The 10528-nt window shown below is 37.1% G+C and overlaps 1 protein-coding gene and 1 pseudogene across 5 annotated transcripts; one reads left to right on the top strand and one right to left on the bottom strand.

Annotated features, from left to right (window-relative positions):
* Positions 1–1924: 1924 nt before the first annotated feature.
* On the top strand, positions 1925–3463 carry LOC132166895 (phosphatidylinositol/phosphatidylcholine transfer protein SFH8 pseudogene; annotated as a pseudogene). The gene is made up of 3 exons (XR_015911312.1): positions 1925–2260; positions 3003–3077; positions 3171–3463. The product of XR_015911312.1 is annotated as a phosphatidylinositol/phosphatidylcholine transfer protein SFH8 pseudogene (transcript).
* Positions 3464–4199: 736 nt separating this feature from the next.
* On the bottom strand, positions 4200–9074 carry LOC132186932 (phosphatidylinositol/phosphatidylcholine transfer protein SFH3-like). Of its 4 annotated transcripts, none has more exons than XM_059601073.2 (15): positions 9050–9074; positions 8658–8819; positions 8114–8375; positions 7913–8012; positions 7511–7777; positions 6987–7064; positions 6768–6869; positions 6631–6680; positions 6316–6415; positions 6101–6196; positions 5898–6002; positions 5376–5487; positions 4658–5037; positions 4479–4553; positions 4200–4391 (listed from the first exon to the last, which is right to left on the bottom strand). In XM_059601073.2, the coding sequence occupies exons 2-15, from the start codon at positions 8701–8703 to the stop codon at positions 4377–4379; spliced, it is 1788 nt and encodes a 595-aa protein (XP_059457056.2). In that variant the 5' UTR covers positions 8704–8819; positions 9050–9074; the 3' UTR covers positions 4200–4376. The 4 variants fall into 4 exon arrangements, with proteins under 4 accessions (XP_059457056.2, XP_059457040.2, XP_059457048.2 ...); XM_059601057.2 differs by having other exon boundaries at positions 4200–4370; XM_059601065.2 differs by having other exon boundaries at positions 4200–4370; positions 6104–6196.
* Between the last annotated feature and the right edge of the window lie 1454 nt (positions 9075–10528).

Genomic DNA, 10528 nt, shown 5'->3' with positions numbered 1-10528 from the left:
CATGCAATCGAACCACCTCTCGGAAGAATAGATTGGCCACTTGAACCGCATCAGATGTTTTCTTGCAAGCAACAAAGTGAGCCATTTTGGAAAATCTATCCACAATTACCATTATAGAATCTGCTCCTCGTTGGGTTCTCGGGAGACCCAATACAAAATCCATGGATACATCTTACCACGGTGCTTCTGGTATTGGTAGAGGCATGTATAATCCCGTATTTTGGGTTTGCCCCTTGGCGACCTGACAAGTTTGGCATCGTCGGACAAAATTACCTACTTTTTTCTTCAGTTGCGGCCAGTAATACCGCTCCTCTACCAGAGCAATAGTCTCGTCTCTTCCTAGATGACCACCCAAACCTCCAGCATGTAATTCTCGGATTATTTGTTCCCGTAAGGAACTCCTTGGAATGCACAGCCGATTCCCATGAAATAAATACCCCTCCTGAATATATCTCAGAAATTGGTTGCCCTGCCTTGCAATGCTTCCAGGTTTCACCAAAATCTTCATCTTCCTTATATAACTCCTTTAGGCACTCAAATCCAGTCACTTCAGCTTTCATGGTGATCAGTAGGGTAGCTCGGCGGCTTAAAGCGTCAGCTACACGATTCAATTTTCCTGACTTATGCTTAAGAGAAAAAGTGAACTGTTGGATGTAAGAAACCCACCGAGCATGCATCCGATCAGATTCTTTTGACTATTGATGAACTTTAATGCTTGATGGTCGGTATAGAGGACAAACTCTCGTTGGATCAGGTAGTGCTCCCACACCTTGAGGGCTCTCAAGACAGCATAAAGCTCCAACTCATATGTTGACCACTTCTGTCTTGCTTCTCCGAGCTTTTCACTAAAAAATTCTACGGGCTTCCCTTCTTGAGATAACACAGCTCCTATCCCGATGATTGATGCATCACATTCAACTTCAAATAGCTTGTCAAAGTCAGGTAAGGCAAGTACATGTGCTGTGCATAGCTTTTCTTTGATGATTGAAAAACTTCGCTCGGCTTCGTCACCCTAATTGAATTTTCCTTTCTTCATACACTCGGTGATCGGTGCTACAATACTGTTGAAATTCCGAACGAACCTTCTATAGAAAGTTGCTAACCCATGGAAACTTCTTACTTCTCCCACTGAATTGGGCGTGGGCCATTCTCGGATTGCTCTCACCTTCTCTTCATCCACTCGAATTCCATCGGCACCGACTACAAATCCGAGGAAGAGTAATTGATCCATCATGAAACTACACTTCTTTAAGTTGATAAACAACTTATTTTCACGGAGGACCTCCAACACTTTCCTCACGTGATCCATGTGATCCATCGGGTTGCGACTATAGATAAGAATATCATCGAAATAGACAATGACAAATTTTCCGATAAAAGGTAACTAATCAAAGAGCAGCGTCTTTGATTTTGCAAGGAGAAGCGTCTTCGTCTTCTACCCAACAAGATAAAAAAACAAGTCCGCAGGCTAAAAGAAGGATAAAATTCTGCAGAGTATTTGAGAGAGAACTCTCTGATATGATAATAATTCAATGAGTTGAGTTATACATAATAAGCAAACCTATTTATAGAAGAGAAATACTTGTAGAGAAAGTAAACCTACTTCTAGTAGAGAAAGTAAATCTAATCCTAGTAGAGAAAGTAAATCTAATCCTAGTAGGAAAGTAAACATAATCCCGTAACAATAGTAAATCTAACCCTATAAGGAAAGGAAATAAAATCCTAATATAAAATTGACAATCAGCGGGAATCGTGGCAATTTTTTCTTTTGTAGTTCCATTGTTTGAGAACGGATAAAATTTTGATCAAGCGGTGCTACTTCAATATTATTTTTGATATTTTCTTTATTTTCGTTTTTACCGAAAATAAAGGTAAATATCGTCCTACATCAGAAGGGATTCGTGCTCGGGTTTTGATGGCGCTTATGACCTTCTTTAGGACCCTTTTCACTCTCTTCCGTTCAGTGGCTGGCCGTGTGATGAAGCAGCTTCCTCAAAACCAATCTAATCATGAGCAAAATATTCCTGAAATCACTATTGATGCAACAGACAAAGAGGAGTTTCGCCCCCCTTCACCAACTCCAGCTTACACAAAGGCAGCTCTGATGTCCTCTATGCTGAAGAGGCTGGGTGAGCTTGAAGAGAAGGTTGGTACACTCCAATCAAAGCCATCTGAGATGCCTTATGAGAAAGAGGAATTACTTAATGCTGCTGTTTGTCGTGTTGATGCCTTGGATGCAGAGCTAATTGCGACTAAAAAGGTAAAATTGCTAGTCACAAACTTTATTGTTTTTATACAAAGCATTAGAAGTATTACTGTAGATTCCTTTCAACAGTCAATGATAATAACGTGTAGTCGTAGGGGTTGAGATACTCTCCAGTCACTGGACTGCCCAGTGCACATTGTAGCTGTCCATTACAGGTAAACTCACATTTCAAAGGTGAGCACAACATGCAATAGATGGTTGCCATGCACAGTGGTAGCATCCAGTGAGGGAGTGGATTTCAGCCTTGACTTGAAGCTTTTGTGGAAATACTGCACAGTATTTCATTTCATTTCTTTTTGTGTCACGTGTGACATATAACTTTTTCTTTTCTTTTTTCCCTTCTGATGCTATAATATGGTTCACCTATAGTTCTATTTTATGTCAAAATTTATATCTTAAAAAGAAAAAAAAAAAAAAAAAAAAAAACAGATAAATTTGTATCCAATGCTTATCTTTTGTGTAAGAAAAGACAACTGGCTGTATATAATTCTCATTGTATTCTCCTTATTGTCATATACTATTTGATGTATTTGCATAATATCTCGATTCTTGACTTGCAGTCGTGTTGTGTCTCACTAGGCATGCATTGCCCCTCATTGTTCTTTGTGAATCCCTGCAGTGTCAATGCAGTAGGATTTGATTTAAAGATAACAGCATATGCATTCTTTACATATTTATTAGTCGACCGCATTTTTCAAAAGATGCATGAATTGATTGTGTTGTTTCTTCTGATCAGGCTCTGCATGAAGCTTTAATGAGGCAAGAAGAATTGCTTGCTTACATTGACGGTCTGGAGGAAGCCAAGTTGCGGGTAGGTTGATAAATACATATGTTTGTGTGTAGTATAATCTTTTGTTTGATCAATGGTATTTGTGGCTGATAAATTTTTTTTTTTTTTAATCAGAAAAAGAAGTGCTGCTGGTAAGATGTTTTGCTGATGAAGGTACTGCAGAAGATTTGTTTGATCTTGCAGCTGAGACTGTCTCTGCAGTTTGACGTACAATCTAATGCCTCCCATGCAATGTTTGGAAACAGTGGGACTTTGTAACCAAAGAGTTTTCTTATCTGTTAATCTAGTTTGATACTACAGCGAGTTTGTATCTTTGGAGCCTTGAGAATAATATTTTTCATGATTTATTTACATGTTTAAGCTAAGGAGGGTAATTTCGAAAACTAATAACTTTTTAATTCAGAAAACAGCGGATTTACCTACTGAATAGATAATATGGGAACCAGGAATGAGGGGGCCTTTATTTTTTCAGCAAAGGGTAATATTTTTTTTTTCTTTTTTCTTTTTGGGTCACGATATTATACCTTAAGCATTAGTGAAAGGCAAGCAATACCACTCCTCTTACTTATATGATGAGTTGCATTGCCAAAACATTGAGAATTTAATCCTCCAATTCATTTGAGAAAATGAGCAGAATAGACAATATGTAATTTTATTGTTTACACCTATTTATCACACTAATTTTATACTGACTGACTGTTGTGACTTGTTATAAACGACTGTTCTACTCAGTCGATATAAAATGGGTGTAAAGAATAACATTACTCTAGAAAAAAAAATACATTATGACAAGCCCAAGAACCAAAACAAACTTCTCTACGTTTGTTACTGTGTTTTGGGAGGGAAGGGGGCATTTCTTGTTTTTTGTTTGAGAAAGTGTAGTCTTGTTATATAAAGATGAAACTATTTTTGTGTTTTGTGTTTTGAGTTGTTTGTTAATATATTTATATTGAGAACAAAACAAACATAGCCTTTCTTATGCAATTTAGCCTTTTTTTTTTATCAGAATAGGGGAAACTTTTGCAGTAAATCAAAACAGGAAAAGTCCATGAAGGTTTACGTAAAACTAACATGATGGTAATATTTATTCAAAATATACACAATTAGAAAAGGGTGACGCACTCTTGATATACAAAAGCCTTTTTGAGTTAAATACTGGGAAAAAGCAAACATGAAACATCCAATGAATGCATTAAACAGCATCCATGGGGCAGAAAATCAACACAGCCGCCAACTTACAGTTAATTTTCTAGTTTTTATTTGGAGCATAGCACAGCAAACAGCACCCTATCAACTCGCCCAGCTGAATGGGTTCTGCAATCACAGTCCAAAAAACTTAAAAAAAAATGAAAGATTTTCTACCATCTATGAAATGTGTGCAACTGGGACTTGTAAGGAAACATCAGAGATTTAGTAACATACCATCTTCTTTTTCTTCTTCTTCTTATCCATGTAGGCTAGGATCTCCTGCTGTCGAACAATAGCATCCTCAAGTGCCTGCAGAAAGAAAAGCAGTAGTAGTACATTTGGTTATCTAAATCACAGCTTCATTTTCATTGAAAGAATCCAAGATTTAAGAAAATCAGGCAATACATATATACCTTCTTGGTTGAGGATAGCTCTTGTTCGAGGGCATCGACACGGCTTAGCGCAGCGTTCAGCATTTCCTCCTTGTCGGGTGGCATGACTGCTGGTTTGTTGCTCAGAATATTCACCTTGTCTTCCAATTCAGCCATGCGCTTCATCATTGACATGTGCTGGTTGCTGGAGATGGCAGGTGATGGCAACTGATGGCCTTTAATCATGTTGCCATCATAGTAAACAGAGCCGCTATAAAGGGTTGCTTCGGTGAGTCTCCTTGGCATGTTCCTTGTCAAGCGAACCATAGTGATGATGCTCATAATAAAGGCCATGATCCCACCAACAATCTGATAGCTTATTCCTCCAGGAGCCTTGGAAGAATCATGCACAGGGAAACTACCTGTTGCAGTAGAAAAACATGAAGTAATTCTTCCAAATACACTGTTTATTTGGTAAATCAGTATAATGCAAAGTGAAAAACTCTTAAAGGTGGTGTTCTTGCTCTGGACATTTTGCAATACAAATTGTATGAGGCTAGGATTGATGGCAGTAATATAAATAAGGGAATCATCTGTTTGAAAACAAACTACAAGCCGGAATTATTCTACGTCAAATCAGAAAACCTTGCAACATGTTTACTAGGAACTGGTCGAGTTAGCCTTTAAGTATATTGTTCATTATTATTATCAAACACATAACTGTCTGTAATTTTGAGTATCAAAGAGGCCCATTATGTACCTTTGGAACGGTGAAATTTATCATTTTGTACCGATTTTGACCAAGCTGCATCCACAGCCTTGTCAACCATTGGAGCAAAGCCGTTATAGGCACCCTTTCTGGTGACAGGAGACTGCATTGAGTATAAAAGGATTTTAATGAACTGAGGAGGAGCAAGGCAACAATCTCTATACAAATTGCAGGATATTTTCTCAGAGATAAAAATTAGGCATTATAGAGTGTAACTTCAGTTTATGTGAACAAGGTGAAGCTGCAAAAATTCCACCCCCTTATGTGTTTAAGACATATGAATTAAGAATGAAATGCTTGGAAGAACCAAGACAACAAAGGTATCACCGAATTCTTATAAATCAGTTGAAAGTGTAAGATTTTCCAGAGTCAACTTAATAGTATAATGATTGTACAAGTTTCCTCAAGCATTCATGCTAAAGTTGATCAACATGTTTAGATTAATTAGCTTCATCATGCTAAGCAGGAGATAGTTTTGGATGCCAGAATGTGATGGAAGCCCAGAAAACTTACTTCTTCAGGAACAGGAGAGAGTGTTGGATCTTCTGCATAATCCCTTGAGAATCTTTGAGAGAGACATTGCAAGTCACCTGATTCTGAGTTGAAAGAATTGTACCTCTTCATCATGTTATAACATGAAAAAAGTGTTAGGCAATTAATAAACACTCAGTGAAGATCAAAAACACCCAAAAGTTGAAAGGCAAATTCCAACTCACTACATTTGGGCATGCATTCTCATCTTCAGAGATTGTCTTCTCCACAATGCCTGACAATGCTTTCCTTGTGCATTTGGCCTCACCATTTTGAACCATCTGGGTTATCAAAATAACATCCTCCATCATTTATTGCTTATGTTATATATGTTGCTGAGAAAGCAAAATAGGAAATTATTACTCAAATGAAAAATCATTAAGTAGTATACTTTAGTTACCTTCAATATGTCTGGATCATTCCATGGGCCCTTATCAGAACGCATGCAACCACCCTTGTCTGCACAAGTACAAGTACCACCGAAGAAGTCTGGAAGCTCACTGCAACAAATACAGGAAAACAGCTTGTAAATGAGGTTTAATGAAAAGATTTTAACCTAACATTATGCCATCAAGCATATTACTAGATGTTGTTATCAAGGTAACTAAAAAAGAAGGGTCTTGTTATTGAGGAAGATTTGTAATCAACATTTTCTTTCTTTCTTTTTTTTTTTCTTTTTTTTTTTTTTTTGTGAACTTGATGAAGAAAGTGATACCTAGCATCAATTATTTCAAGCAGCTTGCACTGGTATTTGTTTCCCAGGACCTGGTTAGTGAATCATGAAATTTTTTTAGCAGCATTACTTGATCAAAACCAGTGGTAGTTTGGGAGAAGTAGATGACGAATTCTTACATGAATTTTTGCAGTGGTCTTGGGATCAAGGAATGTTTTAATAGTATTCCATAAGAGCCTAAATCCAGAACCAGCATTGATGATGAACATGCGGTTCAGGCTCTGCAATAGACAGAAGAATCAGTTAATATGAGTGAACGTGAAAACATATCTTCAGGCTAAGGTAGCAAACCAAGAAGCTCCAAGCACATGAGCTTGTAAAGTTACAATGCTGCATACCTCAGGATAATTGTCTCCATCAATCTTCTGAAGGCGCTGAATAAGTTCCCTTGCAGATTTGCCAAATTGTTTAAGCCCCTGTGGTATATCAGTCATTACAACTTTAGGATACACCTCTTCCAAAAGTAATTAATTGGAAGCACAGGAAAGGAAATTCATTCCAGGAACAAAAAAGAAGAAGCTATAAAGTTCTTTTTCAATCAATGTTAGCAAGCTTACATACAACGCCTGCTTAAAGTTTTCTAAGCAGACTCCTTATTAAATCACCACTTATTCCATAAAATCAATGTTCAAATTCAGTATATCGATTCGCATACCGTTTTAAATCATCACTTATTCCAAAAGGTTAAGCTAAAAGCAAAGTATGATTTTAATCATTTAATTAATACTTTAACACTCTTCTAAAAGTTGGTTTTGATTCAATGTTAAAGATTTGTAAGTGGGTGGTCTAGAATTCTATGTTTGATGATTCAAGTGTTGCTTGGTTGACCAGAAAAAAAAAAAAAGAGAAGAAGCTTTCATACCACTCCTTGCACGTCTAAAATAGTTGTGCTCTGGTCAATGTGCTTCTTAGCAGTAATGGAGCAGGCTGGCATCTTGACAGCAAAGGTCCTCTCAAACTCCCGCACGTGATATTTCAGATAACGGTCCATTGTTGTGGCTTGCAACAGCTTGTTAGAATCAACTTGGCCAAGTCTTTCAATGTAAACAGGTCGTCCTTCCTTATCAACTCCATGATGCCCTTGTGGGTAGTAGTTTAAGACTTCATCAATCTCCTTGAATTCGAAGTCCTTAACCAAGAAACCAAAGAGAAAAGATGAAAATAGTTTTCGAGTATTTTGTGTTTTGGGTTGGTTGTTAATGTTTTTGTCTTTGAAAAGAGACAACAAAAGGAAGAAGGAAAAAGTTGGTATTTCCATGAATACCTCCATGATTGTGTCTGCATCAAACTCCTTCCTCCACTGCAGCATATCAGCCCACATTTGCTTTGCTTTCTCAATGTCAAATTTCCTAGCCCTTAAAAATCTGCACCATCATTCATATATTAATGAGCTGAGCTGGTTTGGTTATCCATATTCTGCAGATAAAAGTGCAACCTTTTAAGCTTTAATAGCAAAGAAACTAACCTCAGCATCACATGATGATCATCATGTTTAGAGGGCAATAGTTCTTCCAAGATAAGTGCTTGGCGGAATGCATCCACAGCCTGCAAGTCCTCTGCATCAATGTCATCCTCAATAGAAACAGACATAACCCTACTGTTTCTCCGGCCTTTCCTTTTCAAGGAATGCCTAAACTTGGTGGAGGCATTGATTGCCGCCTTCTTAAGAGACCCAAGTCTTGTCTTCCTCTCATCCTCAGAGCATTCAATTTCAGTTTTTTCAGGACCTGTTTGTAGACACTCAGACATAACAGAAAAATGTAGCCATTAGTGAAAGTAGGCCATACGCCAAACCACGTCTATTATTATAAGTTCTAATAGTGTAGATTTTTTTTTTCTCTTGGAACCCAATCAAACATCAAGGACCTCCAAGAATCGTTTTTTATTAGTTTCATACAGGGCACGTAAATCATGAATTATTTAGAATCATCAAAACCATATGGAAAGCTCCCATGATCTATTGAAACTGAAGAAAAAAAACAAAAAATATTGATTGCTAGAAACCTTACCTGCTTTAAACGGTCGTTCAAGAGGTCCAGACATGGTGTCACACATGGTTGAGATATTGCAAGGTAAGCTCAGATTAGACCACAACTATGAAGGGTAGGAGAATCAAGCACTCATATATAACAAGACGCCCAAACTAGTGCCCTCTAAGGAAATGCCTACACCTTTAAACATACACAAAAAGTCAGAACATTGCTGCAACATTCATATCAGACAAAATCTACCTTCACATTACACAACAGAATCAATAAAAGCCCATTGCAGAACATCATATTGGTCAAAGAAAATGTACACCTATATATATATATATATATATAATCAGAAGCAGAATGCAAAAGAAAAAGGTGGGTGAAGAGAAAGAAAGAGACAGATGGGGAAGGAGAGGAATGAATACCTTATTGACAATAATGTGTATCAAAGTGGTGTCAAGATAGGAAGAAACAAGTGTATATATCACCCGACTTATTCTCTGAACTTGCGGCCTCAAAGGGACTGCCAAAATGGACAGCCAGGATGATATGACAGATTTAGAAAGTGAAAGTTGATGTTCCATGCCATTGACAGAGTCTGCAGGGTATGCATGGAAACTTTCCCATCTTTTTTTTTTTTTTTTTTTTGCTGAGAAAGAGAAAGAATTGGCGAAATGCAAGCCACTCCGTTCAGGCACTTTCTCTTCCCTCCAACCAACCAACTCCTCTAACTTCTCCAACCTCTACTTTCCGGCAAAAAATTAACCAAGTAGTTCCATGTTTCTAGCCGTTATACTATATTTTATTTTATGCCCATTTAGTAATGGATTTGTTAATTTTATTAATGGGGTTCCACCAAGATGGTGATAGTGCCTACGTTTTGTGAGGATTGAGGTCTATTGGGAAAATTGATAATTAATTGGTAACCAATTTTCCACCAGCCTTTTATGTGAAAGACAAGTTTAGAAAGAAAACACACGAGAACACATACCAAACATATACGTATACAAAGAGTTTACGTGGTTTGACAATATGCCTACGTTCACGAGGCATGATCTTGTCTCTTTCTTTACTATTGAGAAATATTGAGTACAGCAATATGTCTACGTCCACGAGGTGTGATCCAGTCTCCTTCTTTACTATTGAGAAATATTGAGTACAATGATAAAAGTTCGAACCGCTTAAGTTTAATATCCCAAACCCAAGCCCTTGTACACCCCACTCAACTGTCAATTTCAAATACCCAGTGAAGAAAAACTCTACATTTTGTAAATGCCACAAAATGCTTTCACCAGTTTGGATTTTCCGAATAATCTCAACCAAGGACTACATATTCTTTTATAGAGGCTTAATCACGAAAAATATGAGAATATTTTTAATCCAATTGCTGCTGGGAAAACGAAACCATCATGAATATAAAGTCTTTTCCATGATGAAGATAAACATTGCAACCCGCATGTTTATCCACACACGTTTTCTCTAAAAAATCTAATTGCAGTTGTTTAATCCAATTGCTGCTGGGAAAACGAAATCATCATGAATACAAAGTCTTTTCCATGATGAAGATAAGCATTGCAGCCCACATGTTTATCCACACACGTTTTTTCCAAAAAATCCAATTCCAGTTGTTCTTGGACTCCTTTTAAAACTAACATTATCTTCTTATAGATAAATAGAACTTAAGCCCACCAACTTGAAAATTTATATTTTCCAACAATTATCTTTCCACTTGTTGACAATTTGAGCCATTATCAACAAGATCCGGGGTAATGCTATTTACTATATTCTTGTACAATTGTCATACGACGGGATGAAACTCCAGTAAAATTTAGCTTTGAATCAATATTTGTAAATTTTTTATTGTCGCGTCATAACAAAGAACTAGTTTTTACTATCACGTTATC

Source organism: Corylus avellana, chromosome 2 (genome assembly GCF_965113065.1).
Source record: "Corylus avellana chromosome 2, dhCorAvel1.hap1.2, whole genome shotgun sequence".
Lineage (NCBI taxonomy): Eukaryota > Viridiplantae > Streptophyta > Magnoliopsida > Fagales > Betulaceae > Corylus > Corylus avellana.
The sequence above is the reverse complement of the archived record's forward strand: the minus strand, read 5'-3'. Positions and strand labels throughout refer to the sequence as shown.

Excerpts from the sequence above, each read along its gene's own strand:
- LOC132186932 (XM_059601057.2), bottom strand. The coding sequence starts at position 8,703 with ATGTGTGACACCATGTCTGGACCTCTTGAACGACCGTTTAAAGCAG. Across the intron at positions 7,065-7,510 it reads TTTTAGACGTGCAAGGAGTG|GGGCTTAAACAATTTGGCAA; the intron begins GTATGAAAGCTT and ends GATATACCACAG. Across the intron at positions 6,003-6,100 it reads AGAATGCATGCCCAAATGTA|AGGTACAATTCTTTCAACTC; the intron begins GTGAGTTGGAAT and ends AACATGATGAAG.